General features: G+C 44.5%; 1 protein-coding gene across 2 annotated transcripts; it reads right to left on the bottom strand.

The window, feature by feature from the left end:
- Window positions 1-2,117: 2,117 nt before the first annotated feature.
- Window positions 2,118-14,907, bottom strand: LOC144170623 (zinc finger CCHC domain-containing protein 8 homolog). Of its 2 annotated transcripts, none has more exons than XM_077700529.1 (12): window positions 14,761-14,907; window positions 12,281-12,677; window positions 11,238-11,314; window positions 10,673-10,750; window positions 9,456-9,581; window positions 8,953-9,006; window positions 8,519-8,661; window positions 7,613-7,645; window positions 7,303-7,373; window positions 7,034-7,111; window positions 6,128-6,299; window positions 2,118-3,532 (listed from the first exon to the last, which is right to left on the bottom strand). In XM_077700529.1, exons 1-12 carry the CDS (start codon window positions 14,814-14,816, stop codon window positions 3,159-3,161), a joined length of 1,659 nt encoding a protein of 552 aa, XP_077556655.1. In that variant the 5' UTR covers window positions 14,817-14,907; the 3' UTR covers window positions 2,118-3,158. The 2 variants fall into 2 exon arrangements, with proteins under 2 accessions (XP_077556655.1, XP_077556656.1); XM_077700530.1 differs by having other exon boundaries at window positions 11,238-11,311.
- Between the last annotated feature and the right edge of the window lie 160 nt (window positions 14,908-15,067).

The raw sequence follows: 15,067 nt of genomic DNA, 5'->3' as shown, positions 1-15,067 counted from the left end.
TCACACGGTCCACTTTGGGACGGGTGTGAAAAGCTGAGGAAAAAACGTTCCGGGCCTGTTAGTCACGGAGAACTTTCAGCGGCAAGTGCGGCAATTCATGTGAGGTGCGGATCTCCGACGAAGGGAGAGGGGCCGCCAGCTCTGCTGTTTCTCCAGCCTTGCGCCACCAGTGCAGTTCTGCGCCGTTTTTTTTTCTTTTTGACGGTGCATCTTATTGACGGCATCCAATGATGCAAAATCATTCTGTAATCGCTGGGAACGTTGAACACCCGTTATATCAGGTCACCTGCAGGCGAGCTGACCGAGGGAAGCGGAGGCTGCTCCGCTGACCCGTCATGCTTACAGCCGATACTGGGCCATGGTCACTTCCGCGGCCCAGGACGTCAGTGCGTGCAAGAGCGAGTGCTCGCGAGCAGAGCGCGGAACCGGTGCGCTCAGTTTGCCCGCACTGCCGCCTCCCGCCCGGCCGGTTCCTGTAACGTCGACACGACGCTCGCATCGTCGAGGACGCCGCCGCCTCCTGGGAACGGCCGCAAATACCCCGCCAAGGAGATCGTGTCGCGGGGATTCGAAATTTGGAGTGAGCAGTGTGACTAACAGTGGCCAGCAGTGGTGGATTCAGAGTTATTTCTTGCGGGGGTGGTATGGCCATGTCCATGATAATGGCTCTCAGAGGGTATCGAGGGCACAGAATGCATTCGGGAAAGGGGATGGACGTTGAAAATCATTGCAAGTCCAGTTCGACCAGTCCAAAACTCAACCGGACGGATTGAAATTGGTCGTCTTGTGCTTCCATTTGGTGTAATTGTGTTTTGTACTGGTCTAACTACTTGCAATATTTTTTTGTTTGATTGAATGATTTTGATCACCCCAATAAAGTTTAACGCCCACAATGTCATTCACCTTGTTTCGCACAATCATTCATACCGCGCACCATGTTGAGTGGAATAACTTACCAGCACGTGTTGCCACCGAAAAAGATTCCAATAAATTCTTGCAGTTCTTGCACACTACGGTCACTAACTAGAATTTTTTTTCTGTAGTTTTTACCTCTTGCATAAATTGTAGCAGTAGCTTGCATACATTGCTCTTGGTCTTGCTGCAGGCTGTTTCTGCATACGCTGCCACTGTTTATGTTCTCTGTCCTTTGTTATTACGTTATATTGTTTTCTTTTTCAACCAATATTATGGGAGCAAAAGCGTCAAGCAAATTCTTGAGGGCTTGTGAGCTACGTTCCCAATTTCTCTGATTGTTTAACGATTGTACAACGCGGTATGGCTGTAGGTTGTATTTATTGTTTCTTCCCTTCGTTGCAGCTAATTACTGGTTATAATGCGTTCTGTATTTTTGTCAGTATTTTTGTATAATGTTGTCTTGCCCCCCTCACCCCTATGTAACACGCTCACCTAGAGGGCCTTTAGGGGTACTCTGAATGAATGAATGAATGATTGGAGGGCTTAACACGCTGACGCAACGCAGACGATGAGGCGCGCCGTAGTGGAGGGCTACGGATTAATTTTGACTGCCTGGGGATCTTCAACGTGCGCCGAAGACGCGGAATTCCCTCTAGCGCTAGTAAACACCAGATCACTCAACATAACGGCAACACAATGAAACCACACGGAACCGCCACGATGCTTCGCATCCTCATCAGGGTTCCCCACGGGAAGATAGTGTAATTTTTTGCTTTTCGCCTACATCAGAAAAGCGGCTGCCGTGGCCTTTTAATATTTTTTTGGCACCCCCCGGTCCTGGATGCCTTCTCATACTGACGGAGATAAGCATCGAAGACCATATGTGCGTTATTATCAATACCACGATTCCAGTATAGTACTTTACGTTGGCAGCATTTTGTGAATGCCTTTAACTAGTATCCACTGAGGCAGAAATTACTGCTGTCCCTATGACTAGATGTAAAGAGGAAGTTTTTTGTCTATGCAACGTCTACACACACCTCCCAGTAACAATTAAGGTGGTTGGTTACATTGTTTCCACGGGAACTAGAACAGTTATAACTTTCAGGGGAATTCGATGTTAGGACATCTGGAAAAAATTAAACGGAAATACTAAAATAAAATTCTGCTGGGTGCAATGACAACACTTCGCCCATCTGAAATGTTTGTTCAAAGAATTTTTACTGTGTACTTGTTTGTACAAGAGTCTGTGATTTTTTATTAGTGCTTCTCGACAGGGCTCTTTAACGCAAAAGCCCATTTTTCCACCAAGTGCCCGCAGGCAAGAACACAAATGAGGACAAATTTGAAAAATTGGAAGCAGCTTTGAGCATGATGACAAGGACTGGAATAGGACAGATTGTGTTGAGCTCAGCTCAATGACCTTGCACATGCTGAAGTTTTATTGCATTGATTCCTTCCTAGAGACCTGATTGGCCAGGAGCCTCATGTGGCCCAAGCTCCACTCTGAGGACATGCGCAATCTCATAGCCAATGCTGATGCTGGCGTGAAAGTACTACCAATGTAAAGCTGGCTTCTAGCTTCTTTGCCTACCGCACACTGGTGCAATCTTATGGCTGTGGTAATTGGGGTCGTTGACCATCAACATCAAAATCATAACTATTTTGCTTAGTCGTTTGAGTTGACTCCTCTTCTGCAGTTCTGATGACCAGAAGCTCCAGAAGGGCAGATGGCCAATTCTGGCCAATCCCCTCAGACGACACGTTTTTGTAGCCAGTGCATGCACACATCTGCCACAACTATCAAAAGTTTTTTTTATCTTCTCCTAGAATCGTCAATGACTCAGTCGTACACTGCAGCATTGATTGTTAATAAGGCCTTGAATCTTCCTGCTTCTTTTTTTAATGTGATGATGAATTGTGTGTACTGGCATATCAAGTTGCTCGGTCGTGTCACACTTCTGCAGCTCAGTGTGCCGCCCTTTCAAGACCATTTCCCGCATAAAATCTGGCCTATAAAACATGGCCCATGCTAAAATGTGAATCTGCATTCACTACTCTTCAGGCAACAGTTCATCACAAGTCATGCGCTTTCTGATGGCGATGCCTGAATACATGATGATGCGCTGATGTGAGTGAGCATCGCTGTTTGACAGTGTCTGTACAAAATCTGGCGGTTGCCTCTGCTGTACATGCAAAACTGCTGCACACAGTCCTGAAGCAGTCTGTCCAGCTGTTTCCGGTCATTGGTCGCCAGCTTGCCTCTTATCCTCTTGGCGCATAGCGCGCACCTTGTCGATCACTTGACGCAGCTTATTGTACCTCCCTGTTGTGTTGGGCAGGTTCTCGAAAGGAATGAATTCAGAGACGCCTTTGGCAAAGTTCTCGCGCGGTGGCAGTGACGTGTACTCGCTGAAGCCAAGCAGTATTGGAGTGCCCAAAGTCACTTTGCGAAGCCTGACTTTCGGCGATTCTGCAGCAGGCTCTTCGGTGCTGGCACAGTCGCCATTTTCCACGGTGTCTGGCTTGGGGCTCACATCCATTGGGCTTGATGTACAAGCTGTGTCCAAAGGCATGCTTGGAGTGGTGCAGACACTATCCGGCACTGGTGTTGTCCCTGCATGCACAAGTGAGCCCGTCTGATTAAATGTTATCTGCCACTGCTCAGAAACAAGGCACAAAAGCCTTCCAACTTGCACAGCCAATGTAGTAGCATTCCCCTACCACTACTACTAGCACGCTTGCACCAGATGTCAGTATTGTTGACACTCTTTAATCAGCTTTTGTGATGGCATTCTAAAGCTAACCTGGGTGCGTTTTTGGAGCAGTATTGTGCCTTGCGCTACTGAGCTGAGCAATACCAGTGGCTCTTTTAGTTTCTACAACATCCTGGCATTAAATCAACTTTTTCTTCTGTTGCACAGTGACTTTTCTTTTCCAAATATCGTAAATATCAATGACGCAAGCCTTTTGATCCAGTGCGGCTTTGCCCGCCAGGGCGCATGAATGTGTTTGGAACACTTGCGACTTCAGCAGGGAATTTTTGAAAATTCATGTATTGTAATTTGCGCCAGCAATTTTCTACATTCCACTGTTTCCCTGAAGGCAAAATTTTCATATTTTTTCCTTCAACATGTGTCTGGATTTCGGGCAATAGCAATAGCAAGTTGCTAACAAGATTAAAGCAGGTGCAACCCCAAGAGAAAGACATTATTATTTGGTTGATAATGAAAGCATAACCAAATCTTGAATTTGAAAATTTAAGGCATAATCAAATCATTCTTCCATAAGAATTCCCAGTTCACGAGAGTGTATCTATGAAGCAATCTGTGGTTAAGAGCCACCACTTGCTGCACACAATAAAAAGCCAAAAAATGAGCCACTGACTTACAGCAGCGCACTCGTGCTCCCACATTCGCATTTGAGCACTTAAAACATGGCACTTAAAGGCCAACTGCACTCAAATTTTCGACAACGTAAAACTACTGCAACCTAATAGTACACATAAAAAGAATGCGAAATGCAAAATACTATGCTTCAAACATGAACGCGAGCGACACGAACAGCTCACGACATTGGCGTTTTGGGAACCGAAACTGAATAGAAAAGGCAGCCATTACCGGCAGCCGGACGTGACGTATGTGATGGAACAGAAGCGGCCGCGCTGAAACCGGCGGCCGCTCAGAGCTGCCTTCAAATGCGCGTGGTAGCGTCGTGCTTCACACTGTTATTTCCACAGAAGAACTCCCGCTAACGTTTGCCCAGGATAATGGAGTTAGGCGCAATTCCGGCACCGCGTTGCTATCAATCGAAGTGAAGTAGATTGTTCAACAATTATTTTTCCATCAGAATAACTGCCGCTGTAGCGATCCTTGGCATTGCGAGTAAAAAAGCAGGCCCTGATTTACAAAGCTAGTTGCTCGTACGATATTGGTTAGCCAGCGCCTCGGCTGTCACATCGCTCTCTTTGAAAGGAATAAACCGCATGAGGGAGGAGATCAATCACTATTTTTGCTATACATTATGTGGAAACAGCTTTGTGAATACCAGCCCGGTATATTTTGCCTTGCTGCACACCGAGGATCAAATGATAAAAGGGATCTAAAACTGCAAGCCAGCTTCCACGGCTAAATGATGCACTAAAACACAAAAAAAGTTACCTATCTTCTGCTGTTTTTTACTTTCACAGGAGACATGTGCTGCTGAAAACATTTTACTTTCAAGTAAACTAAATCTAGCGCTCTACAAAAGTAAATACTTCATTTGGGAATTGAAAAAAAAAACCCATGTTTATCGTTTATGAGAGGAGCAGTTTTGTTAGCTTTCGCACTTCGTGAATACGACCGATATCTGTGCGGATGTATTTGTTGCCACGAGCAAGGCTGATTTTTGGTTCACTTAGCGAGTGAGGCTAAAGTCGCATAAATGTTTATACCTGCGTGTACAATAACTCTAGTTAGGTCACAAAACTTTGGGCAGGTCTAAGAGGCATTGGCCCAGCCCAATTACATAGCAAATATTGGACGCAGAAGTGCAAGTGGTCAATAATTTATAAAAGAACATTTTTCTGTGATATATGCATAGGAATGACAAATGTAAAGCAAGTGTGCGTGTCGCGCTATTTTTTTTAGTAGAAATAATATTTTCAAGTAAAAGGAGTTTTGCTAGATCCAGAACATTCGCAAGCGGCAGTAGTTCAAAGGCTTCTAATCTCTTGTTGCACAGAAAAAAAAAAAAGGGCGAATATTGCTACCCATGCGATTAGTTTGAAATGTGATGGCGATGGTGGTACAACGCGGTGGTGTAGCAGAGAAACCCCGGGTGAACACGTGTCTGCACCCGGCGGAGCTCCGTGCAAGTCGTCGGAGAAGCGCGAGCTACACGGAACAGTTCCCCAACCTCCATCACAGGCCGCTCGGAACTTGTTTCGGCGACTCTCCGCCAGGTGCAAACGTCGTCTGCACGGAGCTACTTTGAACACGGTACCTACTGTGTTGTGTGCTTACGAAGCTTAGGATTTCGACATGGTGATTTTAAGAGCTTAGACTGCTTATTTGGATCAAATCTGGACAAAGAAAAACTTGAGTGCCGTTGGCCTTTAAATGAAGTGAACATGCCAACTGAGGTGTTGTAGCTATCAAATGACAGGAAAAAAAAAAAAAAAAAAGAAATCTGCATGTTTTGGCGTCCTGGAATGAATGAAGCACTTTACCTGGGGAACCACTGCCTATTTCTGGTGAATTCTCCGCACTGCTTTCACCGCAAATCTGCCCCTCTTCGATTTCGTCGTCCTCGACATTCTTGTCAACCACCTGGACAGCGGCTGGGCTTGGTCGCACAGCTGTTGCGGGCAACTTCTTCCGCTGGTCGACACGCTTTGCAGCCTGAGAAAATGAGCGCAAAAAAGCAAGCAACCTGATCCTGCTCGGTGCACTTGACTAAGCACCCTTCAAACTGGTCGCACACAACATGACACGACCCAATATGCTAAGAAGTGCACAAACTGTCAGTCCTCGATTATAACACGCAATGCTGACATGGAGTGCTACAGCTCCAGCACATAACAACATTGACATGGTAAAAAAAAAGGAGGTTCCAGAATTATGACACTTGGTGAACACAAACATCATGCCATTCCTACACACGCAAATGGTTTATAAAAATGCTTGAAGTCTCAAGCAAACGTCATTCACAAGGTGGGTGCGACACATGTTAGGAACAAAATATTTTTGAGTCATTGAAGAGTGAAAGGTACGTAGCTTTCCATAAAAAACCGACAATATTGAATTTATTCCAGAACGTCCAGCGGCTAGCGTTCCAACTCTTGCTCGCCGGGAAGGGCATATGTAGTTTAAAAGACCTCTTCTCCAATACCTCTAACATTTCTTTCTGAGCAAGCGGCCACAGACAAGTTCCTTCAAACTGAGCAAACTTGTATTCCGTCTTTCTGGCCCCTTCTCCTTTCTCTCTTCTTGCAAATCCCCAAACACTTTTCTCTAACCTCATAGGGGAACCAACGGGGTCAGTACTCCTCCCTGCTGCTCTGTTCCCACTTTTTCTTCTCCAAACGTAGACGTTCAAAGAACAACACTAGGCAAGCAACACTGTGACTGCCTACCTGTTCGTTCATGTACTTTTCGGCTTCTGATCTGAGCTGATGCTGCATCATCGGAGCCATCTCGTAGTCCACCCATCGCTAGAAATGAAAGGGAGGCATTTGTATGAGGAAACTAGTGTGGCCGTGCTGTCGAACGGCGTCACTGCATGGCTGCACTCGAGGCCCTTCACTGTTTCACTCACAAATGAATTCACACACAAAGACAGCACGGTCTCGCTCTGAAGTGCAACAATGAACGTCATATTTAGCTTCAAAAACTGGGTACTGACATCATTGACCCCTTCTGGCATAGGGACATTGAAGCCGGGAAAGCTGATCAACCGTGTTGGGTCATACTGCACTGCATTGGGAAGAAAAAGAAGAGAAAACGCGCACGTGAGCGTTAAAAATAAATACGGATGAGTTGTGATGTTGGAATGACTGATAAAAGAAATTCTTATATTCTTGGGGTATGGGACAGCAGAAGTGTCCCATACCCTACACAGAAACAGGAACACAACTGCAGGAGACACTGCAAGACACTAATATTGTACAGTAACCATTTCCAATTGCTTGCAACGAAAACACAGAACAACTTACCTTCTTCATCTTCCCCGTCGTTCGCATTCTTATCTGCAGAAGTGACAAGAAAGAATACAAACAAAATGTAAAGGGAAGGTGCTACAGTGCTGCTGATACTGTAGCTCTGGCATATCTTGCTCTGTGCTTCCTACTGTGTAATGCTTCTTGCAACAGGCAAAAATTGTGTTACTAGCATTTCCTTCTTTAAGCTTCTTTCTCAACACTGTGTGACGCAGGAGCTGCAAAGCAAACATTTCTCACTTGCCCTACCCTGCCGCGACTTTATCTAAGGCATAACACAAAGACTGCGCATTTGACAGTCTGGCATGGTCATCATTTTTGAAGATAGCGTGCAAGTCAGCAACGAATGTAAACTATATTCTATAGCCCCTTCGCCCTGCTCACAGAGCAAAATACTGGTAGCACCAACAGGTTGGTATTCTCTCGCACCAGGTTTAATTCAGGTGCCACATAAAACCCATAGTATAGTCCACAAGTGGCACGAGCATTATCTGTGCCAGTTCACTGAAAGTGCAATAAAAGTCCACTGGTGTACGTTACACAACTGACACCAGTGTACAAGTCCACTGGTGTACGTTAGAGTAGCTGTGCAAGTGTTCATGACCTGGCACCCTGTGCTGAATGCTGCCTTTGAGTCTCCACGAGGTAATCTTGGAGAGCAGCAAACAAATCATGACGTGGAAAAAGAGAATGCACGCTAAAGAAGCCCCCCTCGCCTCATTCCTCCACCTCTTTTCTCCTAATGAGGAAACTTAAGCTGCACACAAGCAAGGCAAGCAGAAACAGCTGCTCCTCTCTTTTTTATCTGTTCGTGTGAACCAGTTAGTTCTCCTGTATGTGGTTTCATTTTTTCCGGCAACACTGTCAGTGGACGTATTATGTCCCGTCTATCATCATACTAACCATCCAAACCATAGATTTCAAGACCTGATTCTTCAACTTCTGCATCCTTAAGCCAGCCTGGCGGATACCCAAGAACACGCATCTTATAGGTGAAACAGGGTAGCTCATTCCGCCTCACGTCCAGAGCATCCAGCAATTCCTCACTGAAATTGAGAAAGCACTTTTTTACATGCATATTCCACAGACTGAAAGGATGTGTGGCAAGTGAAATTCAGAGCTGAAGGAGACCAGCGACCACAACAACAAAGACTTTCTGTTAATTTCTTCTTTCAGCGTAGACACTTTTCAGGGAAAAGAAAAAGACAGGTGAATAAAAGTTCCAGGTTTTAAAACTAATGCTGTCAATATACTCCTTTAGCGCAAAAGGCTCATAGCATACACGTTTTATAGCTCAATGTGTAGCTGTCAACATTGTTAAAGGCACAAATGCTCACCTTAATTTGCCAGGCTGGAAACGTTGGCACTGCATTTCATACTCAAAGTAGCGCCTGGAAAAAAAAAAGGGCGGGGGGGGTTATGCTCACGACCACAAGTACATTTGTATACAGAACGAAATTGGTTTACACCCGACAATGCAGGGGTGCACCAAGCTAAATCTATGGCTGCGTTTGTTCAGCCGACACAGCTTTTTGTACAAGTCAAGTGGCACTATACTGTTTGCACAATATATGGCCACATGTGGCATGCCATATATGACATGCGAGCTGTTTTCGTAAGTTTCATTTTAAAGTGGTCACTTAGACAACAAACTTTTTTTATTGAAAAGATATGGACTTCCATAGCAGTACCCTGACCACTTGTCTGGCAGCAAACAATGCTTTATTCAGTGAGAAATTTATCAGTTAAAGCTCCAATTTTCATTTCCACAAGTACATGATGCATCCAAGGGTGACTATGGCCTGAACTACGCCACCCAGTAGGAGACAAAATTCCTTACATCTTTTTGGGGCCCGAGTCCCTCTCCCTGGCCATTTCCCGGCGCTTCTGAGCCACACGAGCCGAGTCAAGCTCCTTGGGGCAGTCGTACAGGAGGTGGCCACCCCCGCAGTTGAAGCACTCAAAGCTGCACGTGCAGAAAAGGACACACCAGACTTTTAGCATGGCTTGTGTGATGCATTCAAATACCACAGGAATGAAAAGAGGAAGAAAAGGAGGACTGCACTACAAGGCCACTACCACCTTTTCTGGAGCACTGCTCTTGTTCTTCTCGGCGCTGCTCACGATAACAGCACCGGATAAGTTTGCAGCCTTTCACTGCGCACCAACGTGGCAGCTACACTGATGTCACTGCAAGCAATCTATAGTGCAGTGCACCCCAGGTACATATATAGGGCATTATGCCGTGAATTTGCTTAGTTATTAGTGCACAGCCATGAAAGTGCACACCAAAGGCAGGGTACAAGTACTTCCCCTGCCCCGTCTTGGCTCCCATATTTTTGTCTAACACAAGCATTATACAACCTTGGATTTTCATTTTTAGGCAATGTATTATTCAAGGTATATCTGCTCTGCAGTACATATTTGTGGTTTGGCTTCTGTAGCGCAGTTCATCCACGCTTCTTTTTGACACTAAACTGATGGCAGTTTTCATCACCTTTTCTAAAAATTACCTAACATGCAGCGGTGTAGCCCCTCTAAGGGACACTAAATTAAGTTGTAAACGCTGTCTAATTAGTTTACCAGATCAAAGTCTTATATGCGTGGATTATGCTGTCAGTTTCCTTTTCAGCAGATTGTGTTCAAAGTTGCTGTTTATCCCACAGCATCCTACCTGTCAGTTTGATGACGTTGGCTATGACAACACACTGGCCAAATTCACAGGGCTAAATTTATAAGGCAAACCAAGAGCTCGAGATGAAAAAATTTTAAAAATAACTATTGCAATAAGTCAGAACTCATTTCAGTTTCCCTATAAAGCCAATGCCAGCCTTCTGCTGTATGTACGTGGGGAATTTCACATCCGTAAAGAAAACGAGCCAGCTGGATGGCTATTTGTTGCAGCGCAGAAGATGATGTTAGCTAACGACTCTGTTGTTGGTCAACACCATCGTGTGCGTAATTTCAGTACAGCATTTAGTCAACGTTGGAAATAAGACCCTCAAGAATGAGGCACGAAGGGAGCGCCCAGAGCTCCATTGTGCGAGAAATATCCACCTTGGCTGCGGCTTGTTCTCAGGTTCTCGCTCATTTGCCGCCGCCTCATCCTCCGGGGAGATAAAGTCTGCCGTGTAGCTGTGGTGAAAATACTTAGGAAAAAGTATTCAAGGTGGATACCAATTCAAGGGAATTGGCAAGAAATGGACAGCAATGACGAGTGATGGGGGCACTCACACACACACACACACACCTGCAAACCCTCCGCCACCTCCTCTGAAGTCACGACCACACCCTTCCTCCGAGCACAGGCCAAATAAGTGCGCGCAAGAGGATCGTAATACCCCTCATTCTTAGATGCAGTGAGGTGTCACTCTGACTCACAGCCTACCCATCCACCATTGTCTTTTGTGAGGAATTGCATCGTAACCCAAATCCCCAACCAGTGCTCGTTAACAAGCGAAGAGTTGGACACATGCCACGTCGATGATGAAGATGATGGCAATGACACAGACGCTGTGATGTGAACCCAGGCATACACCTTACTTTATGATAGCAATTACGTCTCGCAAATAACTGTCTTACAGCTCATACAGTTTTATGCGCAATTTTAAGAAAAGGATACAGAGGTGGCTGTTCAGTTGTCTCACCCCCTTTCTTGTCAAAGAAGAAGAGGTCACCACCTGAAATGTCCTCCTCCTCCTAAGGAAAAAAAGATGAGAAATACAGTGAATGCCTACCAGTCGTGCTCACAGGTGACTGCTGAACAGTGACTCAACAGCTATCTTCTTCTTTTCTGTGAAATCAGGTGCCCACTGAATAGCTTATGGGCAATGGATCCAAAGTGGAGTCAACGGATTTTAAAATCTTAAATGTAGATTTCAAAACGACACCGAACAAAGTTATAAACACGTCAAAATTACTTTATCAAGTCAAATCATAGCATGTTTAGAGCACTTTTCTGGGGCATTTTTTTTTAACAAAGAAGTGGATTGGAAAGTGCTGTTTTCTTTGCTCCATCCTCCCAGCAGATTTGGTGATGCCCATTATGGCACCATGCTTGCAAGTCCACAGACCTGAGCCCAGAGCAGGTTTAATCTGTATAAACTGTGTGTGACCAAACAAAAAGTTAGGATGAAACATGAAAATACACATTTTTAATAGAATAAACTCAAACAGCACTGAAAACCAGCGAACAGTCACTAATGCTGCACATGAAGCAGCTGAAAATGGTGAAAAATGTTTCCGTTTGTTGTTATCTTTGCAAATACTCTATGGCTCCATGCTTGCACTAAATGGCAACACAAAGGACCCTGTGAGTTGGAATACACTGATTTATTAGTTTGACAAATTTCCTTCAGGGTCCTCTTTAATACAACCGGGCTATATAAGCACTGAAATGAAAGGCTAATATAAACCATTCCTTATTGTGCAATTTACCCCACTGTGTTCTGATGTGGCAAAAATCAGTTCACCCCAGGTGCTTACTGCACAGGTACTTTTTGTAACTAGAGAAAAGAAGAATCCACCATGCCTGTTTTAAATTTTTGTGCTAGCGTTCAGGTGATGTCAAATGCCACATTTTTAAGGCGACACCGCAGGTGAAACAAAAATGAACAGCCACGTGCAACCTGCTCATGCACACTGAAACAAAATAATTTCACATACCTGCTTTTGGCGTTTTGCAGGTGGGTCATCCTCTTGGCAGTCCCTTTTGGCGCCAGTGTCTTGGAGGGGACCATTCTGGCAATCTTCGCTAGCACTAGCATCTTTGCACACGCCATTCTGACAGTATTCAGCAGAGTTCGTATCCCCGGGTGTGCTGTTGTGGCCATCGCCGGCAGAGTTAGTGTCTCTGCACGCGCCATCCTGGCAGTCTTCGGCAGAGTTGGCATTTCCGAGTGTGCTATCCTGGCCGTCCCCAGCAGCCTTTGCATCTCCAAGTGCCCCATCCTGGCAATCTTCAGTAGAACACGTGACTCTCGATGCAGCATCTTGATGTTCTTGAGAAGAGGTGGTGGCCCCTAACTCATTATTCTGGCCATCTTCACTAGGATCAGCGTCTCTGAATGTAGAAGGCAAGAAAAACCCATCCTCTTGAAGCAACAATAAATGTCACTGCAAAGGAAGATGGCATTGAAGGTAGGAACCTTTCAACGCAGACGCCTCAAATGCAATTAGAAACAAGGACAATCTTCAGGCAATTTGGCTGTGTTTATCGTGGTTATTCCAGCCCATGCCCGAGCAACTACCAGACATCCATTAGTTGTTCGATGTTCGCCCACACACAGAGAGCCTCATAACAGATCTTCAACTCTTACACTGACATGAAGACAACATACAAGTTTGGTTCATTAGAAAGACTGCTTTGTTTCAATAACAATGATACCAATTTTATTGCAAACTTTCAACAATTATTGAGATATTAAAGAAAAGAGATGGAGCCATGGTGACTAATCAGCCAGTTTCTCTCCCAGCTCTTATGATGTCACAGGGGCTTGTTTCCACAACTGGTGGCCGCCAACCAAAGTCGCCGTCAAGAAATATGACTGTGTGATTGCAGTTGTGCCTCAGGGACTGTTTGATTGCACCACCTGAATACTAAGAAAGAATTAACACGCTGATAACGATCTTCTTAATATTTCCCATATTACGCGACTACTACTGACATTGTGTATAGCAAAATTTGAATGTCTTTCTTTTTCTTTTTGTGAAAACATTTTTCGGAGCCGGAATGGAGTTATTTCAAATTAAACGCAGCTGTACCTTGACTTTACAGTCCCTTTAAAGGGATTTCTATTTAGTAGCTGATGGTGTGCCACATTTGTCCATAGAAAATCCGCTTGAAACATTTCTTGGTGTCCTGTCAGATGTCCAAATTGGACTTTTCACACACAAGTGCTGAGGCAGTACACGCATAACCTTATCACAGTCATGGACAAATTAAATGCGAACGCAAAAATATAAACCTAAACATGCAAAATTTAAAAATACTGTTTGTGGATGTGAAATAACGGAGCATTATTGGTATATATGGAAAGCTACATTTCTCAACTTTGTTACTGTAATTAATTCACACGACAATCTGTTCTGCATAGAAAGAAATTGTGCTATTTGTGTGTTTGGATTCATATCTTTGTGATTGCGTTTCATTTGTCCATGACTGTGCCATTACTTTTTAATGAAAAGAATGGCAGAAAAGCACTCTAGTAAAAAGTGCTCCACACACAGATGCAGGCATTGTACATTTATAGGCATACATTTGTTGAACGCAAAACAAACGCTAAATATTCCAGAAATAAACAACCACATGACGGGGTAATACGAATAAACACAACTCTTTTTCTCTCAATTTAAGCTAGAATGTCTTCCACACATGTTAGTTTTTACATATTATTATTTCACGACGCCTGACGTTGTTGCCGAGCTTCACGAATACGGCACGCATATCACGACGCCCGTCGTCGGGCCGTGAGGCGGACGGTCGCGACGGCGGCAGCCGGGGGGGGGGGATGTTTCACAATTCACAACGCCTACGAGGCGCCAGCCAGCGAACACTCTAATAACACACTGAGTGCATACTTTCTTAATTGCCAAGATTTGGTACCACAACCACAACTACGTCAAAGCATCTCCTACATGCACCCCATCCTACGTTAATTCATTACGCGATTCTTTGTTGATTTTGTTCTGTTGTGACTATAACGGATAATTGCTACCATTTAGATTTTAAGGTGTTTTATTATCAATGCTGAAATACTCTTTCGCGGTTTGGCAGCCTGTTACTACCCTGAATTTGTTCGTACTTATTTCAAACTTACCAAAACGCTACGGGAAGGCTCTTACACAAGATTCGAACTATTTCCTTTTCCTGCTTGACTCGGGCCATCGGAATCTTCACATTGCTAAAATATCATCTGCTGACCTGTGCCCTATTCTTTCAAGGCGAGTTTCTACACACACTGCCGAAGCACGACGTATCTTCGGTCCGACTCTGCCCGAGTCGTAGGGAGAAACTAACACGTACACGACACAAGGTAACTAGCGCACTGGAAATGATGTGATCGCCAATAATCTCTTCCAGAAAATTTTGCAGCGCCTACTGCAAAGTTAGAGGTTGATAAATATAAGCAACACAAGCAACTTACACTATTTGTAAGTCAATAGCGTCACCGGGCACTTCGATCGCAGCAGTTTCGTCCATATTTTCAACCACGGCCGGCTGTTGTTTACAGCGATGCGCTGCTGTCACCAAATATTATTATCAGGCATATCGACATCATTGGTTTCTTTTCCGTTCTTTACCCCTTATAAATTGTGTAAAATGATCCTAAAAACCAGAAAGATAAAACATTAATGAAGGTTAAAAATTATTAAAAAATAGTAATATGAGTAAATTCTGCTATAAATAGTATTTTCCACGTTACAAATACCAAAAAACAGCTCTCAATTGGT

Source organism: Haemaphysalis longicornis, unplaced genomic scaffold, assembly GCF_048455015.1.
Source record: "Haemaphysalis longicornis isolate Haplotype H1 unplaced genomic scaffold, Haemaphysalis longicornis Haplotype H1 scaffold_2, whole genome shotgun sequence".
NCBI classification, from domain to species: domain Eukaryota; kingdom Metazoa; phylum Arthropoda; class Arachnida; order Ixodida; family Ixodidae; genus Haemaphysalis; species Haemaphysalis longicornis.
Note: the sequence above shows the minus strand (reverse complement) of the source record. Positions and strands in the feature narration are given on the sequence as shown.